At 40.2% G+C, this 16,336-nt stretch overlaps 1 protein-coding gene across 3 annotated transcripts in view; it reads left to right on the plus strand.

The window, feature by feature from the left end:
* Positions 1–16,336, plus strand: part of LOC140573633 (astrotactin-2-like) — a 789,110-nt gene that overhangs the window by 758,498 nt on the left and 14,276 nt on the right. For all 3 annotated transcript variants that reach the window (XM_072693130.1, XM_072693216.1, XM_072693294.1), the window contains 2 exons: positions 10,741–10,841; positions 12,377–12,560. In XM_072693130.1, coding sequence (XP_072549231.1) covers positions 10,741–10,841; positions 12,377–12,560 — 285 coding nt within the window. The remainder of the gene's footprint in view (positions 1–10,740; positions 10,842–12,376; positions 12,561–16,336) is intronic.

A 16,336-nucleotide genomic window follows, 5' to 3' on the forward strand; every position in this document is an offset into this window, starting at 1 on the left:
TACTATAGTGCCCCAGGTGGTTGCTGCGGTGTTGCTTAGTGGTTGCTATGGTATTGCTAGGTGGCCACTTTGATATCTCAGCTGTTTGCTAGGTTATCTCTGGTTCTTTATATGATGTTGGTAGGCAGCTGCTGTGGTATCCCAAGTTCTTGCTATGGTGTTGCTGGGTGGTCGCAATGCTGTTGCTAGGTGGTTAGTGTGGTGTTCCAGGTGGTTGCTGTGGTGTTGCTTAATGCTTGCTTTGGTGTTAATAGGTGGCTACCTGGATGCCTGAGCCGTTTGCTGTTATATCTCTGGATGTTTCTTTGGTGTTGCTAAGTGGCTGCTGTGGTATCCCAACTGATTGTGATGGTGTTGCTAAGTTGGTAACTTATGGTGTTGCTAAGTGGTTGCCATGATGTTGCTAAATTGGATGCTCTATGGGTGATTACTATGGTATGCTGCTATGGTATTTCAGGTGGTTGTTATGGTGTCTCATGTGGATGCTCAGGTGTTGCCAAATGGTTACTGTGGTGTGATTGGTTGGGTGTTACTAGTGTGTTTGTGTCGTCGTGGTATAAATAGGGTGCACAAACTTTTGCACCCCATTTATTCCTATAGGACAAATTCCAACCATATTAAAGTTCAGGTCTCAGTCAGGTTCAGTCTTCTGCTGCATCAGAGGTTTAACACAGCGTATAGCAATATAACCTCCAAATGGTGTTTCGCTCGTATCGCACAGCCTTATTAGGGAGTGTGTGTGGCGTCAGGCATGCCGAGGGTGTCTGCGTGTGTGTGTGTGTGTGTGTGTGTGAGCGTGCCTAGAAGGGGGTGGGGAAGCCGAGTGTGTTTTGCCAGTACTCTCCCCTGTGTTTTGACATTCTGGTGGGTGAGCCAGACGACAGGCAGGCTTTGTTCTCCCAGGCTGATCATTATCACTGCCAATTGTTTGCAGAGGTCCTCGGATCCAGAGTCTATCTATACCCCTCAAAACCCTGCGGTCCAGTGACAGCCTGTCCATCTGAGACTGAGAGAGAGGCTGAGAGAGAGGCTGAGAGGCAGAGAGACAGGGAGAAGAGAGACAGGGAAACTAGAGAAGAACGTAGAGACCACTGAATGTCGGGAAAAGACAGAGATAAAATCCTCTGATAAAAATAAGGCAAGGAAACCAAAGGGAAGCTAAAATCTGAGAAAAGCTTTTAAAAACAGTCAAGAAAAACGAGGCATGTTTAAAAAATAAGCTTTTTCTGCTGGATACTAAGGGAATGCAGAATGACTGTTCGACTGTGGAATATTTTATTTCATTAATAAGCAAAAGAAAATGGAACAGAAGGTGGAAATGAAGAGGACAGAATCACAGTGATCAATAAAATTCACACTGTAAGCAATGCTGTGTTTACCCCTTTAGAACCGTTAACACTGTGTAAGAAAATATTGGACAAGGGATTTTTTCCAGACATGCAGAAATCAAACCATCTGAACAGAGATGTTACAAAGTGACCAGCGTAATTATATAACCTCGACCTAAACCTTAACATAAACTTACATTGACCTAGACCTAATTCTAACCTCAACCTAAACCTAAACATAATCCTAATCTAAACTTAAATCTAAAGTTAAATCAAACCTAGACCTAATTCTAACCTCAGTCTAAACCTAACTCTAATCTAAACTTAAAGTAAAAGGTTCATTCTAACCTCAATCTAAACCTAACTCTAATCTAAACTTAAACTTAAAGGTTAATTCTAACCTTAACCTAAACATAAACTGAATTCTAATCTAAACTTAAACCTAGACCTAATTCTAACCTTAACCTAAACATAATTCTAATCTAAACTTAAATCTAAAGTTAAATCAAACCTAGACCTAATTCTAACCTCAGTCTAAACCTAACTCTAATCTAAACTTAAACTTAAAGGTTAATTCTAACCTTAAGCTAAACATGAACTTAATTCTAATCTAAACTTAAACCTAGACCTAATTATAACCTTAACCTAAACATAATTCTAATCTAAACTTTAACCAAAAGGTAATTCTAACCTAGACCTAATTCTAACCTTAACCTAAACATAATTCTAATCTAAACTTAAATGTAAAGTTAAATCAAACCTAGACCTAAACATAAACTTAATTATAATCTAAACTTAAACCTAGACCTAATTCTAACCTTAACCTAAACCTAAACTTAACCTAACCTACACCTTAAGCTATGCCTCAACGTAATGTACTACACCTAAACCGAATTCTAACCTCAGCCTAAACCTAAACTTAATTTTAACCTGAACTTAACATGCTACACCTAAACCTAATTATAACCTCAGGCTAAACCTAAACCTAAACTTAATTCTAACTTTAACCTAAACCTAAACTTAACCTACTAAGCCTAAACCTAATTCTAACTTTTACCTAAACCAAAACTTAACCTACTAAGCCTAAACCTAATTCTAATGCCCCCTCCTACATATTTTAGATCATTCCGACAAGACCTCATCCTGAAGAGGCTCGTCAGCAACCAAACAGCGTCTCAGCCCCTAATCAAAACGCTACAAATTGCCTGATAAAAAACACACACACACACACACACACACACACACACACACACACACTCACACACACAGCAAGCCACCCTCTTTCTTCACTGGACGACTCTGAAACCACGTAATTCAAACAGTGTGATTGTTGTAAGGCAGTGTTGTTATGATGGGCAGGGTGGACTCGGTTGCTGGACAGGATCTGAGGATGGCTTTTGGTGAGGTTTGGGGGAAGAATGCCACACGTCTCTGCCGATGAATAACAAGATCGGGAGAAGTATGCAAGCCATGTAAAAACAGGCCCTATTACAAACAAAACAATCAGTCGGTGGTATTGGGAGATGCTTTCCTAAACAAAGGACGGAGTCGAAGTCTCGCAATCTTGCCGTGCGAAGAAGTATCTCATTGGGATGGAGCAATGCCGTTTTGGTGGTGGGTGGTGGATGGTGGTGGATGGGGGGGGGGGGGGGGGGTTGTGAGTGTTTTGACTGCGTAGTCATAAACAGTATCCATTTCAATGAATTGCCAGTTTTTGCCAAAAGGATCTGACGGGTCACGTTGTTATGTACGTTATATAACCACATTCACAACAACAACAACAACAGGACAGACAGACAGACAGACAGACAGACAAACAGACAGATTAGAAGATAGTAAGAATACAAATTTACCAGTGGAAGGAATTTAACAACAGACTGTAGTCAACCAGTGTAACGCTTATCAATTTATACGCTTTCAATTTTCTAACTTCTTCAGGCTAAATTAAAAATAATAATAATAATAATAAAATAATAAAATAAAAAATTATTTAAAATATATATATATTTATATATTTGTATCTATATATATTATCTTATATATATATATATATATATTATCATTTGTATTATTATTTATACTTTGCATACATTTTTTACATTATAGATTATTTCTATTTATAGTAATTTATTAATTTTTAGTTAATTCAGTTTATTATTTTTCCATTTCTGCTCCTCAAAATCTAAATATAAATATCCATTTTTACTATATATATTTTTTTAATTTCCCATTTTTGCAGCTTGTAATAAAAGTGGTGGGATTATACCATCAGATTGGGGGAGAAAACAATGCCTCTCTGTGATTGGCCAGTGATTGTGCATCATTGCAGCTTGTAGATAAAGTTAAGTCACAGTTTTTGTTGGTCATCCTCTAGACCTTCATCAGTGCCCACAGGTCGCTGCTGTTCACAGGACACTGTTCTGGTTGGTGGACCGTTCCCAGTCCAGCAGTGATGCTGAGGTGTTTAAACACTCCAGCAGCACTGCTGTGTCTGATCCACACCACCACCACCACCATATCAGTCAGTGTTACTGCAGTGCTGAGGAATGACCCATCACCCAAATACTAGAGGAGGCTGATAACAGAGTCTGCAGAGAACCCTGTGTAAGAGTCTAAGAGCCCTGTGTAAATGAACAGCCGGCATGATGGATGTGGGATGAATAGCCAGGTATTTAGGCCTGAGCAACTCTGACAAGGGCCAGATTGTTATGTCCACATGACTCAATCAGAGCATCAAGGCATTGGAGTGGAGAGGACTCACCAGCAATAGTCTGAAGAAGGACAGATGACCAACTGGTGAAAGGATGCTGGCTGCCCAAGGCTCACTGATGCACTAAGCTGACAGAGACTATTCCATCTGGCCACTCAGTAAACAAGTAAACACAGGTCATACTTCACCTACGTTTCATTCAGGAAAAACATCCAACAAGGACAACAGTCTTGCAGTGTGTAGAGCTTTTATAGTCTGACTGTAATGCTTTTAGAAGTGTGTAGAGTTTTGCAATCTGACTAATACTTTTAGAAGTGTGTAGAGTTCTGCAGACTGACTATAATACTTATAGAAGTGTGTAGAGTTCTGCAGACTGAGTGTAATACTTTTAGAAGTGTGTAGAGTTCTGCAGACTGACTATAATACTTATAGAAGTGTGTAGAGTTCTGCAGACTGAGTGTAATACTTTTAGAAGTGTCTAGAGTTTTGCAATCTGACTAATACTTTTAGAAGTGTCTAGAGTTTTGCCTAATGACTGTAATACTTTTAGAAGTGTGTAGAGTTTTGCAGACTGACTGTAATACTTTTAGAAGTGTGAAGAGTTTTGCAGTCTCACTGTAATAATTTTAGAAGTGTGTAGACTTTTGCAGACTGAGTGTAATATGTTTAGAAGTGTGTAAAGTTTTGCAGTCTCACTTTAATACTTTTAGAAGTGTGTAGAGTTTTGCAGTCTGACTGTAATACTTTTAGAAGTGTGTAGAGTTCTGCAGACTGAGTGTAATACTTTTAGAAGTGTGAAGAGTTTTGCAGTCTGACTGTAATACGTTTAGAAGTGTGTAGAGTTTTGCAGTCTAACTGTAAACTTTTAGAAGTTTGTAAAGTTTTGCAGTCTGACTGTAATACTTTTAGAAGTGTGTAGAGTTCTGCAGTCTGACTGTAATACTTTTAGAAGTGTGTAGAGTTTTGCAGTCTGACTGTAATACTTTTAGAAGTGTGAAGAGTTTTGCAGTCTCACTGTAATAATTTTAGAAATGTGTAGAGTTTTGCAGTCTCACTGTAATACTTTTAGAAGTGTGTAGAGTTTTGCAGTCTCAATGTAATAATTTTAGAAGTGTGTAGAGGTTTTGCAGTCTGACTAATACTTTTAGAAGTGTGTAGAGTTTTGCAGTCTGACTGTAAACTTTTAGAAGTTTGTAAAGTTTTGCAGTCTCACTGTAATACTTTTAGAAGTGTGTAGAGTTTTGCAGTCTGACTGTAAACTTTTAGAAGTTTGTAAAGTTTTGCAGTCTCACTGTAATACTTTTAGAAGTGTGTAGAGTTTTGCAGTCTGACTGTAATACTTTTAGAAGTGTGAAGAGTTTTGCAGTCTCACTGTAATAATTTTAGAAATGTGTAGAGTTTTGCAGTCTCACTGTAATACTTTTAGAAGTGTGTAGAGTTTTGCAGTCTCAATGTAATAATTTTAGAAGTGTGTAGAGGTTTTGCAGTCTGACTAATACTTTTAGAAGTGTGTAGAGTTTTGCAGTCTGACTAATACTTTTAGAAGTGTGTGGAGTTTTGCAGACTGTGTAATACTTTTAGAAATGTGTAGAGTTTTGCAGTCTGACTAATACTTTTAGAAGTGTGTAGAGTTTTTCAGTCTAACTGTAAACTTTTAGAAGTGTGTAGAGTTTTGCAGTCTCACTGTAATGCTTTTAGAAGTGTGTAGAGTTTTTTCAGTCTGACTGTAATACTTTTAGAAGTGTGTAGAGTTTTGCAGTCTGACTGTAATACGTTTAGAAGTGTGTAGAGTTTTGCAGACCGAGTGTAATAATTTTTGAAATGTGTAGAGTTTTGTAGTCTGACTAATACTTTTAGAAGTGTGTGGAGTTTTGCAGTCTGACTGTAATATGTTTAGAAGTGTGTGGAGTTTTTCAGTCTAACTGTAAACTTTTAGAAATGTGTAGAGTTTTGCAGTCTGACTGTAATACTTTTAGAAGTGTGTAGAGTTTTGCAGACTGTGTAATACTTTTAGAAGTGTGTAGAGTTTTGCAGTCTGACTGTAATACTTTTAGAAGTGTGTAGAGTTTTGCAGACTGTGTAATACTTTTAGAAATGTGTAGAGTTTTGCAGTCTGACTGTAATACTTTTAGAAGTGTCTAGAGTTTTGCAGACTGACTGTAATACTTTTAGAAGTATCTAGAGTTTTGCATAATGACTGTAATACTTTTAGAAGTGTGTAGAGTTTTGCATAATGACTGTAATACTTTTAGAAGTGTGTAGAGTTTTGCATACTGACTGTAATACTTTTAGAAGTGTGTAGGGTTTTGCAGTCTGACTGCAATACTTTTAGAAGTGTGTAGAGTTTTGCAGACTGTGTAATACTTTTAGAAGTGTCTAGAGTTTTGCAGACTGACTGTAATACTTTTAGAAGTATCTAGAGTTTTGCATAATGACTGTAATACTTTTAGAAGTGTGTAGAGTTTTGCAGTCTCACTGTAATAATTTTAGAAGTGTGTAGAGTTTTGCAGTCTGACTAATACTTTTAGAAGTGTGTAGAGTTTTGCAGACTGTGTAATACTTTTAGAAGTGTCTAGAGTTTTGCAGACTGACTGTAATACTTTTAGAAGTATCTAGAGTTTTGCATAATGACTGTAATACTTTTAGAAGTGTGTAGAGTTTTGCAGTCTCACTGTAATAATTTTAGAAGTGTGTAGAGTTTTGCAGTCTGACTAATACTTTTAGAAGTGTCTAGAGTTTTGCAGACTGACTGTAATACTTTTAGAAGTATCTAGAGTTTTGCATACTGACTGTAATACTTTTAGAAGTGTGTAGAGTTTTGCAGTCTGACTGTAATACTTTTAGAAATGTGTAGTTTTGCAAACTGAGTGTAATACTTTTAGAAGTGTGTAGAGTTTTGCATAATGACTGTAATACTTTTAGAAGTGTGTAGAGTTTTGCATAATGACTGTAATACTTTTAGAAGTGTGTAGAGTTTTGCAGTCTGACTGTAATACTTTTAGAAGTGTGTAGAGTTTTGCATACTGACTAATACTTTTAGAAGTGTGTAGAGTTTTGCAAACTGAGTGTAATACTTTTAGAAGTGTGTAGAGTTTTGCATAATGACTGTAATACTTTTAGAAGTGTGTAAAGTTTTGCAGTCTCACTGTAATACTTTTAGAAGTGTGTAGAGTTTTGCAGTCTGACTGTAATACTTTTAGAAGTGTGTAGAGTTTTGCATACTGACTGTAATACTTTTAGAAGTGTGTAGAGTTTTGCAGTCTGACTGTAATACTTTTAGAAATGTGTAGAGTTTTGCAGTCTGACTAATACTTTTAGAAGTGTCTAGAGTTTTGCATACTGACTGTAATACTTTTAGAAGTGTGTAGAGTTTTGCAGTCTGACTGTAATACTTTTAGAAATGTGTAGAGTTTTGCAGTCTGACTAATACTTTTAGAAGTGTGTAGAGTTTTGCATACTGACTAATACTCTTAGAAGTGTGTAGAGTTTTGCATACTGACTAATACTCTTAGAAGTGTGTAGAGGTTTGCAGACTGAGTGTAATACTTTTAGAAGTATCTAGAGTTTTGCATAATGACTGTAATACTTTTAGAAGTGTGTAGAGTTTTGCAGTCTGACTGTAATACTTTTAGAAATGTGTAGAGTTTTGCAGTCTGACTAATACTTTTAGAAGTGTGTAGAGTTTTGCATACTGACTAATACTCTTAGAAGTGTGTAGAGGTTTGCAGACTGAGTGTAATACTTTTAGAAGTATCTAGAGTTTTGCAGTCTGACTGTAATACTTTTAGAAATGTGTAGAGTTTTGCAGTCTGACTAATACTTTTAGAAGTGTGTAGAGTTTTGCATACTGACTAATACTCTTAGAAGTGTGTAGAGTTTTGCATACTGACTGTAATACTTTTAGAAGTGTGTAGAGTTTTGCATACTGACTGTAATGCTTTTAGAAGTGTGTAGAGTTTTGCAGTCTCACTGTAATAATTTTAGAAGTGTGTAGAGTTTTGCAGTCTGACTGTAATACTTTTAGAAATGTGTAGTTTTGCAAACTGAGTGTAATACTTTTAGAAGTGTCTAGAGGTTTGCAGACTGAGTGTAATACTTTTAGAAGTATCTAGAGTTTTGCATACTGACTGTAATACTTTTAGAAGTGTGTAGAGTTTTGCAGTCTGACTGTAATACTTTTAGAAGTGTGTAGAGTTTTGCAGTCTGTGTAATACTTTTAGAAATGTGTAGAGTTTTGCAGTCTGACTAATACTTTTAGAAGTGTCTAGAGTTTTGCATACTGACTGTAATACTTTTAGAAGTGTGTAGAGTTTTGCAGACTGACTGTAATACTTTTAGAAGTGTGTAGAGTTTTGCAGTCTGTGTAATACTTTTAGAAATGTGTAGTTTTGCAGTCTGACTAATACTTTTAGAAGTGTCTAGAGGTTTGCAGACTGAGTGTAATACTTTTAGAAGTATCTAGAGTTTTGCATACTGACTGTAATACTTTTAGAAGTGTGTAGAGTTTTGCAGTCTGACTGTAATACTTTTAGAAGTGTGTAGAGTTTTGCAGTCTGTGTAATACTTTTAGAAATGTGTAGAGTTTTGCAGTCTGACTAATACTTTTAGAAGTGTCTAGAGTTTTGCATACTGACTGTAATACTTTTAGAAGTGTGTAGAGTTTTGCAGACTGACTGTAATACTTTTAGAAGTGTGTAGAGTTTTGCAGTCTGTGTAATACTTTTAGAAATGTGTAGTTTTGCAGTCTGACTGTAATACTTTTAATCCAGTATGAATCTGCAGTATAGTGTGTTTCACAGTCTGGCAGTAATCATTGTGGAGGGAGCTCAGTGTTCAGTGTTCAACTGTGCAAAATTTACATGATAGAAATAATAATTGTGCCAGTATGATCCAGTATGAATCTGCAATGTATGTAGCTTTCACTGTTAGGCAGCAATAATTGTGGAGGGAGTTTAATCCAGTATGAATCTTCAGGAATACTGCAAATTGCACATTTAAAAAGCAATAATGGTGATGTGGTTTAAATCCAGCATGAATCTACAAACTGTGCACATTGAAAAATGAAAACTTGTGCAGTGATTTTAATCCAGTATGAATCTGCAGTGTGTGTAGCTTTCACTGTTAGGCTGCAATAATTGTGGAGGGAGTTTAATCCAGTATGAATCTTCAGGAATACTTGGTGAGTTTTTTTTAATCCAGTATGAATCTACAAACTGTGCAAAAGTAATAATGGTGCAGTGATTTTAGTCCAGTATGAATCTGCAGTGTGTGTAAATTCCAATATCTGGCAGCAATAATTGTGGAGGGAGTTTAATCCAGTATGAATCTGCAGTGTATGTGAAAAGCTCGTCCATGCCCTCACCCACCGTGATCATCACGTCCAACAGCTGAGCGTCATTTCGTTAGCGCCGGGGTGGTCCGAGAATACGCAGGACCCGAGCTTTAATGTGTTTTGTATTTGCCGAACGGAACTCCGTCATTAGAGGAAGTGGGAGTCCCATTTAAGCAGCTATTAGCCGTAATGGTCGGCCTTTTCTTTTCTTTTCTTTTCTTTTTTTTGCTTACGCTCCGCTCTCGCCAGAGCAATTTCCAAACGTAACAGAATCCTCTGGAATCCTGCAGGCCTGTTGTGAGTTATGGCTGTTTTTGGGCTGGGGGTTCCGCGGTGACAGGGAGCAGCGGGTCCGTTTCCTTTAGCAGATCACCCTGTAGCGTGGGGGAGGGGTGGGGTGTGATGGAGGACAGGGAGGACTGTGGAGCAGACAGGTTGTTGTCCCCCCCCCCCCCCCTCATGCGACCGCGAAGTGATGGAAGGTACTGGAGGGCTCAGCGGGGTTCAGCAGGCCCAGGTGTGGAGGCTAATCAGTGTGTGTGTGTGTGTGTGTGTGTGTGTGTTTGTGTGTGAAGTAGACTAATGCTTCTCTAATGACTCTCTGATTACAGCCGTTGTTACCAGTGGACGTGTCTTAGCATTTCCAATACTGCTCATGATACTGACCCCCAGCCTCCTCCACCCCCACCCATCACTCTCTCTCCTTCTCAGCAGTCTGCCTCTCTCTCTCTATCTGTTTTCACATCTCTCTCTGTCATCTTCTCACTCTCTCTTCATTCTCTCTCCCCCTTATCTCCATCTTCTCCCACTCTACCCTCTCTCTCTCTCTCTACTTATATCTATTTCATTCCACATCTCTCTCTCTCCCTCTCTCTCTCTCTCTGTACTTATATCTATTTCATTCCACATCACTCTCTCTCTCTCTCTCTACTTATATATATTTCATTCCACATCTCTCTCTCTCTCTCTCTCTCTACTTATATCTGTTTCATTCCACATCTCTCTCTCTCTCTCGCTCTCTCTCTCTCTCTCTCTCAACTTATATCTATTTCATTCCACATCTCTCTCTCTCTCTTTCTCTCTTTCTCTCTCTCTCTCTCTCTCTACTTATATCTATTTCATTCCAAATCTCTCTCTCTCCCTCTCTCTTTCCTCTTATGTCTCTCTCTGTCTCTCTCCCTCTCACATACATCTCTGTCACTCCCTCTCCTTTTCTCTCTCACCTCAGTATTTATCTCCCTCTCTCTCTCTCTTCCTATCTCTCTCTTCCTATCTCTCTCTCTCTCTCTCTCTCTCTCTCTCTCTCTGTCTCTACATCTCTATCTTTATATCTCTCGTAATCCACTAATGTCTCTCTCTCCCCCCTTCAGGTTCACTCTCTACGCTGTGGACAGTCGAGGAAGCCGGTCAGACTCCACCTACGTGACGGTGCGCACCTCCTGCCCGATGGTGGACGACAGCAGAGCAGAAGGTACATTTTCTTCCCTCCCTCCATCCCTCCAACCCACCTCCTCCCATCCCTCCCCTTCTCGCCTGGCCATGCTCGCTCGCTCCCCAGCCGGGATGATTGTATCTTCACGAGTGTGTGTGTGTCTGTGTGTGTCTGTGTCTGTGTGTGTGTGTGTGTGTGTGTGTGTGTGTGTGTCTGTGTGTGTGTGTGGCGCGAATGAAGACTGAGCAGTGTGTCGGTGACCTGACAGAGAGCTGGCGGGTCAGGATCTCACCCTGCCGAGGTGCCACAGCTCCATTTCGCCTCACTTCGCCATGACATCATCATCACCATCCTCAGTGGCTGCTGCATGATCTCTCCTTATATCCATTATATATATATTAAACACAGTCATGTGAATAAAATAGAACACCCCATAAAAAACCTTGGTGTTTTTTTAACATATTTGAACATCTGGACGTTTGATCTTCGTGTGATCAATACTGAGAGATGTCTTTAATAATGTAAATATTAGAAATATTTAATAATTAATAATAAAAGTTTTGACCTCCCCCCAACACACACACACACACATTTATTACTTCTTCACGTTTAGTCTGGTCTGCTCTTGATTGATGTTTGAAATGAGGGGTGAAGAAGATCACCATCATGGCCAGATCCAGAGAGCTCTCTGAGGCCTTCAGAAAGAAGGCTGTAGATGCAGAGGGGTCTGCAGATGGTAGGGGGTTAAAAAGATCTCTAATCAGACGTTCCACTGTCCACTACATTATTTACAAGTGCAACAGTTGACCACTATGGCCAGATTAGGCCATCCTAGCAAATTCAGCCCAAGATCAGGCCCTCAAGATGAGTAAAGAAGTCTCCAACAATCCTAAAATCTCAACATGGTAGCAGGTACTGCTCTTGTTGCCACAGTTGATGCCAAAGTACAGCATCAGAAAGAGTCCAGACAAGCTTGAGGAGGAAACCCTTGATGTAAAAAAGCACCATCAGGGCAACACTGACTAAAGATAGCCAGAGAACATCTAGATAAGAACCAGGTCTTTTTTATAGCAAGGGTCTCATGGGGTGTTCTATATTTTTCACATGACTGTATGTATCAAATTTGTCAATATATGAGATGTCTGAACCCTGAAATTACCCGTATCCAGGACTTCCACTGCTGTATGTTCTCCGTTGAGTAGAGCAGAGGAACCCACCTTGGTTCCAGGAGGTCTTCAGTGCAGTTTGGTGCTTTCTCTGCTCCTGTTTAATAAATTGAGAAGAACAGTTTGGGTTGAACTGTGAAATCAGCAAACTGTGCTGGATTGTGGCTCTGTAGAACCACAGTTGGGTACTCCTAGTGCAGACTGTCCTCAGAAAACGAGTCAATACCATTGACCACCATTGACAACCTAACATCCCCCTCTTACCATCTCCCCTAACGTTGTCAACAACCTGGAATTCAGACACACTGATCGATCCAGGACTGTCCAAGCAGTCCAACCCCAAAGCTTTTTTTTTTTTTTTTTCCCAAAATCAATGCCTGATCTGATGGTTCTCTGTCCTTCATGCAGAGGTAGCAGACAAAGTGTACAACCTGTACAATGGCTACACCAGCGGCAAGGAGCAGCAGACGGCCTACAACATGCTGATGGAGATTTCTCCTCCCATGCTGTACCGCATCCAGCACCATTACAACTCGCACTACGAGAAGTTTGGGGACTTCGTTTGGAGGAGCGAGGATGAGCTCGGACCCAGGTGAGATATCTGGGCTCAGGCACTTTCCTTCGACACATCCACTGGTTGTGATGGAAGCTGGAAGGTAGTGGGGCAGTAGCCAGGTCACAGAAATGGACGTACACTCTTAGAAATGAAGGTGCTTCAGGTGGTTCTTTGAGTGATAGCATAGAACAAAGGTCTTCTAGTCCTGGACTTTGTAATCCTTGGTAGATCTGACACTACGTGGCCAAATCAATGATGTTGATCAACTCCGTTCTTAACTTCCAGCAAGGACAAAATACAGGGCAGACGAGTCTGGGCTAAACCTGGCCCAGTTTTTATGGGTCTTATGGGTCAGTTATGGCAGTGGGCTGTAGAAGCTACATGGTTTGTCATGACATTTGAACTCTGGGCCAGCTGTGGTCCATGTGAGTAGTTAGACCAATGTACAGGGCTTCACAGCTCTAGGGAGGAGTGACTGTCTAACTGAATGCTTGTCAAGAGACTCAGGAGGTCCTAAGTTCAAATTCCATCAACATCATAGCCCTCCGTGATCAGGAGACTAAGAATCGGAAGGCCTTCCCACTGTGTTTTTATGTAAGGTAATTTCACAGCTCTAGACCGGCCCTACGGTCTAACTGCTGCTTATGAATAATCAGCTCAAATCCCAGCAAGGGCTCAGCGGTTCATCATCAAAAGTCTCCCAGAGTGGGAAAGTCCTGTGGTAGGATGAGTTCTAGCCTGGAGATGGGAATAAAAAGTAAACAGATTGAGGGGGCGGAGCCACAGATTAAACTTTATCTCACACAGTATTTAATCAGTTTCAGCTGCAGCTCATTTACTGATGATTTTGAGACTCAAACCAATATCTATTGACCAAATTGAGATGCAGAAGGAAAAAAAATGTGAGTTAGGACTAAACTAAGTTAAGCTCTGGAATCAGTTACTGCATCATTGTAAGTTGGCCTGATTTGGGCCATTAATAAGCACCGATAATGTGTTTCGTACTGTTTGTACATTACATTTAGTGTATGGTAAGCATAGCCAGTGGTTCCTCACCACCCGCTGTGCAGTCAGTTGCTTTAGTAACCTTAGTCCAATTTGGAAGAACGTCCAGTCTCTTGAGGACAGTGTTTATCCTAGTATGGACAGCAGTCCACTTGCTGTGCTTCAGTTTCATCCTGTACTGCCTGCAGGCCCGCTTCCCTTGGTCTTGGACACTGGTCCTCGCAATAAATTACTGGAACTGAGAGCAAAAATGATTTGTTGCTTGATTGACCAAATCCCAGCAGCGTCTGGGGGTCGCAGATGTAAGCAGAAATCTGGACATGGAGTGGCATTTAGCCCCATTTGTCCTGGAACCTGAGGAGCTACTGCGTGCTTATACATATCCAGCTTGTTGGGTATACGGTTATAAAGCACTAATTATGTAGGTGTATCTAGATAGTTTGCATTTGCATAATAAAAAACAGAAACTAGCTTGTCTTCTCAATTAAAAAATATCTGATATTTCTCATTTTTATATTCTTAAAAAAATGTAGAAGATTATTCAACTTATTTCTAACTTAGCTCCACTGGCAGATCATTTTAATGATTTTTTATTTCTTAATTGAAGTAAAATGGTCCCAGCCAACATGCTCATGTGCGGCTCAGGTGGCTTCTAGGTGTGTTCTGAGTGGGTTTATACTTGTGTTTTGGCCCCATCATCACAGCCCACTTTAATGTCACATGGGTCTCGTCAAGGCCATTTGTCCTGGAGCGACTGCATCCCCACATGTATCCAGCTTGTTAGGTATACGGTTATAACTCACTGGTCACTCTATCTACAGAAGCTGGAAGCCTTGGTGTAGTCATGGATGATTAGTTATCCTTCTCAAGTCATGTTGCAAATCTGACTCATTGGTCCTGCAGATTTCTCCTTTTCAACATCTGTAGAATTCGACCCTTCCTCTCTAGAGAGTCGCCCAGGTGCTCGTTCAGTCTCTCCTCACTTCAAGACTTGACCACTGCAGCTCTCTTCTGGCTGGTCTCCCTCTGCGCATCATCAGACCCCTGCAACTTATCCAGAATGCAGCGGCATGGGTCGGGTCGTCTTCAACGTTTCTAAGCTCAGCCATGTTCAGCTCCTCCTCTGCTGTATTCTCTCTTCACTGGCTTCCTGTAGCTTCTGCCCAGGTCATCAGATCAGAACCCTGACTCTGGCCTACAAAACCAAGACTGGACCAGCCCCTCCGTACTTGATGGCGATGGTCAAAAGCCGATCTGCACCAAGAGCCCTTCCAGCTTCAAGTACGGCTCGGCTCGACCCGCCATCCTTTAAGATCCACGGAAGACGAGCGTCCAGACTTTTTACTGTCCTGCACCGAAGTGGTGGAACGAACTTCCCCTGGGTGTCCGAACAGCAGAGTCCAACGCTCTCTGTCCTCAAACCCAGACTGAAGACCCTCCTCTTCTGAGAGGACTTGGGTGAAGAGTAGAGTATTATGATCTCCTTACTGACTTGTGTTTAGTAGAGTCTAAGATTAGAGGATCTTTGAATTATTAGTCTATTCAGACTAGCTGAGGTTTTTCTTGAGTGAACAGTGAAGCACTTTTGTAAGTCGCTCTGGAGTAGAACGTCTCCTAAATGGCTTAAACGTAAATGTAATGTAAAGCACTAGTTATGTAAGTGTATCTAGATATTTTGCATTTGCATAATAGGAACGTGGCTCCTATTAAAAGACATGATCGGAATAATAATAGTCTATAAATTAAATTAAATACACTTTCCCATGATTTGTGTTGAAGCTGCCAGAGGTTATACCTTATAGTAATGGCTGCACATGCCTATACACCAACCCAACTAGGTAGCTTCATTTCATGCAGACAAGTGCACCTTCTACACGAGGTTTGCTGGCCAGCAGCTCATTTACATCAGACCTATTCGCAATAAAAATGCCTTTTGTAATGACATCATTTCCCGCAAAAGACTGCTGCGGCTAGAGTTTTGGTTTATCAATGAAAAAAAAAACGTTGTGTTTGAGGGGTTTTCATCTCCGATTTCACGTATGTCGTAAATTCCACACCGCTGGCCTCCACGAAGCCCCCATAATCTACCGCTCAGGACATTCTGTTCATTTTTATCCATCAGAAACGATACGTGAAAGATCCATTTTCTCCATCATAAAGAGCCGTTTGAACTCCTTCCACTTAGAAATCCTGCAGCTTTTTCTGCACATCTGTCTCTGTAAGAGCTTTATATAAAAAACTCAGTGCTGTGCTGCTCATGTCCCAAACCACAGACTTCAGCGCTTCACCTTCTACACTAACTGCACTGTAATTTTTTTGTGATTGTGATTTTCACACTCTGCACTCAAATATTAGAAGATAATTCAACTTATTTCTGATTTAGATCCACTGGCAGATCATTTAAATTATCTTTTATTTCTTGAATGAAGCAAAATTATCGGCTCAGGTAGCTTCTAGGTGGGTTCCAGGTGGGCACGGGCTCTGAGTGGGGTTATACTTGTGTTTTGGCCCCATCATCACAGCCCACTTTAATCCCACATGGGTCTCATCAAGGCCTTGTACAACAGCGTACAACCCAGATGGTGGGCCTTTATATGTGGGAACCCAAACTTCCAGGTTCCCAGTTGGGCTTCATATGCAAGCCCCACATGGACATGTTAGCTGGGCCAATAGATTTTTTTTTTAATTTTAGAATTGCCAATAGAATAGGATGTTTAAGTACATAAAATCACTTGCTAGGTGGATTAGGTGAATAGATTTTAGAAATACATTTTAGGTATTTATTTGGCATGTATGAAATTGGACAA

This window comes from Salminus brasiliensis, chromosome 1 (genome assembly GCF_030463535.1).
Source record: "Salminus brasiliensis chromosome 1, fSalBra1.hap2, whole genome shotgun sequence".
Taxonomy (NCBI): domain Eukaryota; kingdom Metazoa; phylum Chordata; class Actinopteri; order Characiformes; family Bryconidae; genus Salminus; species Salminus brasiliensis.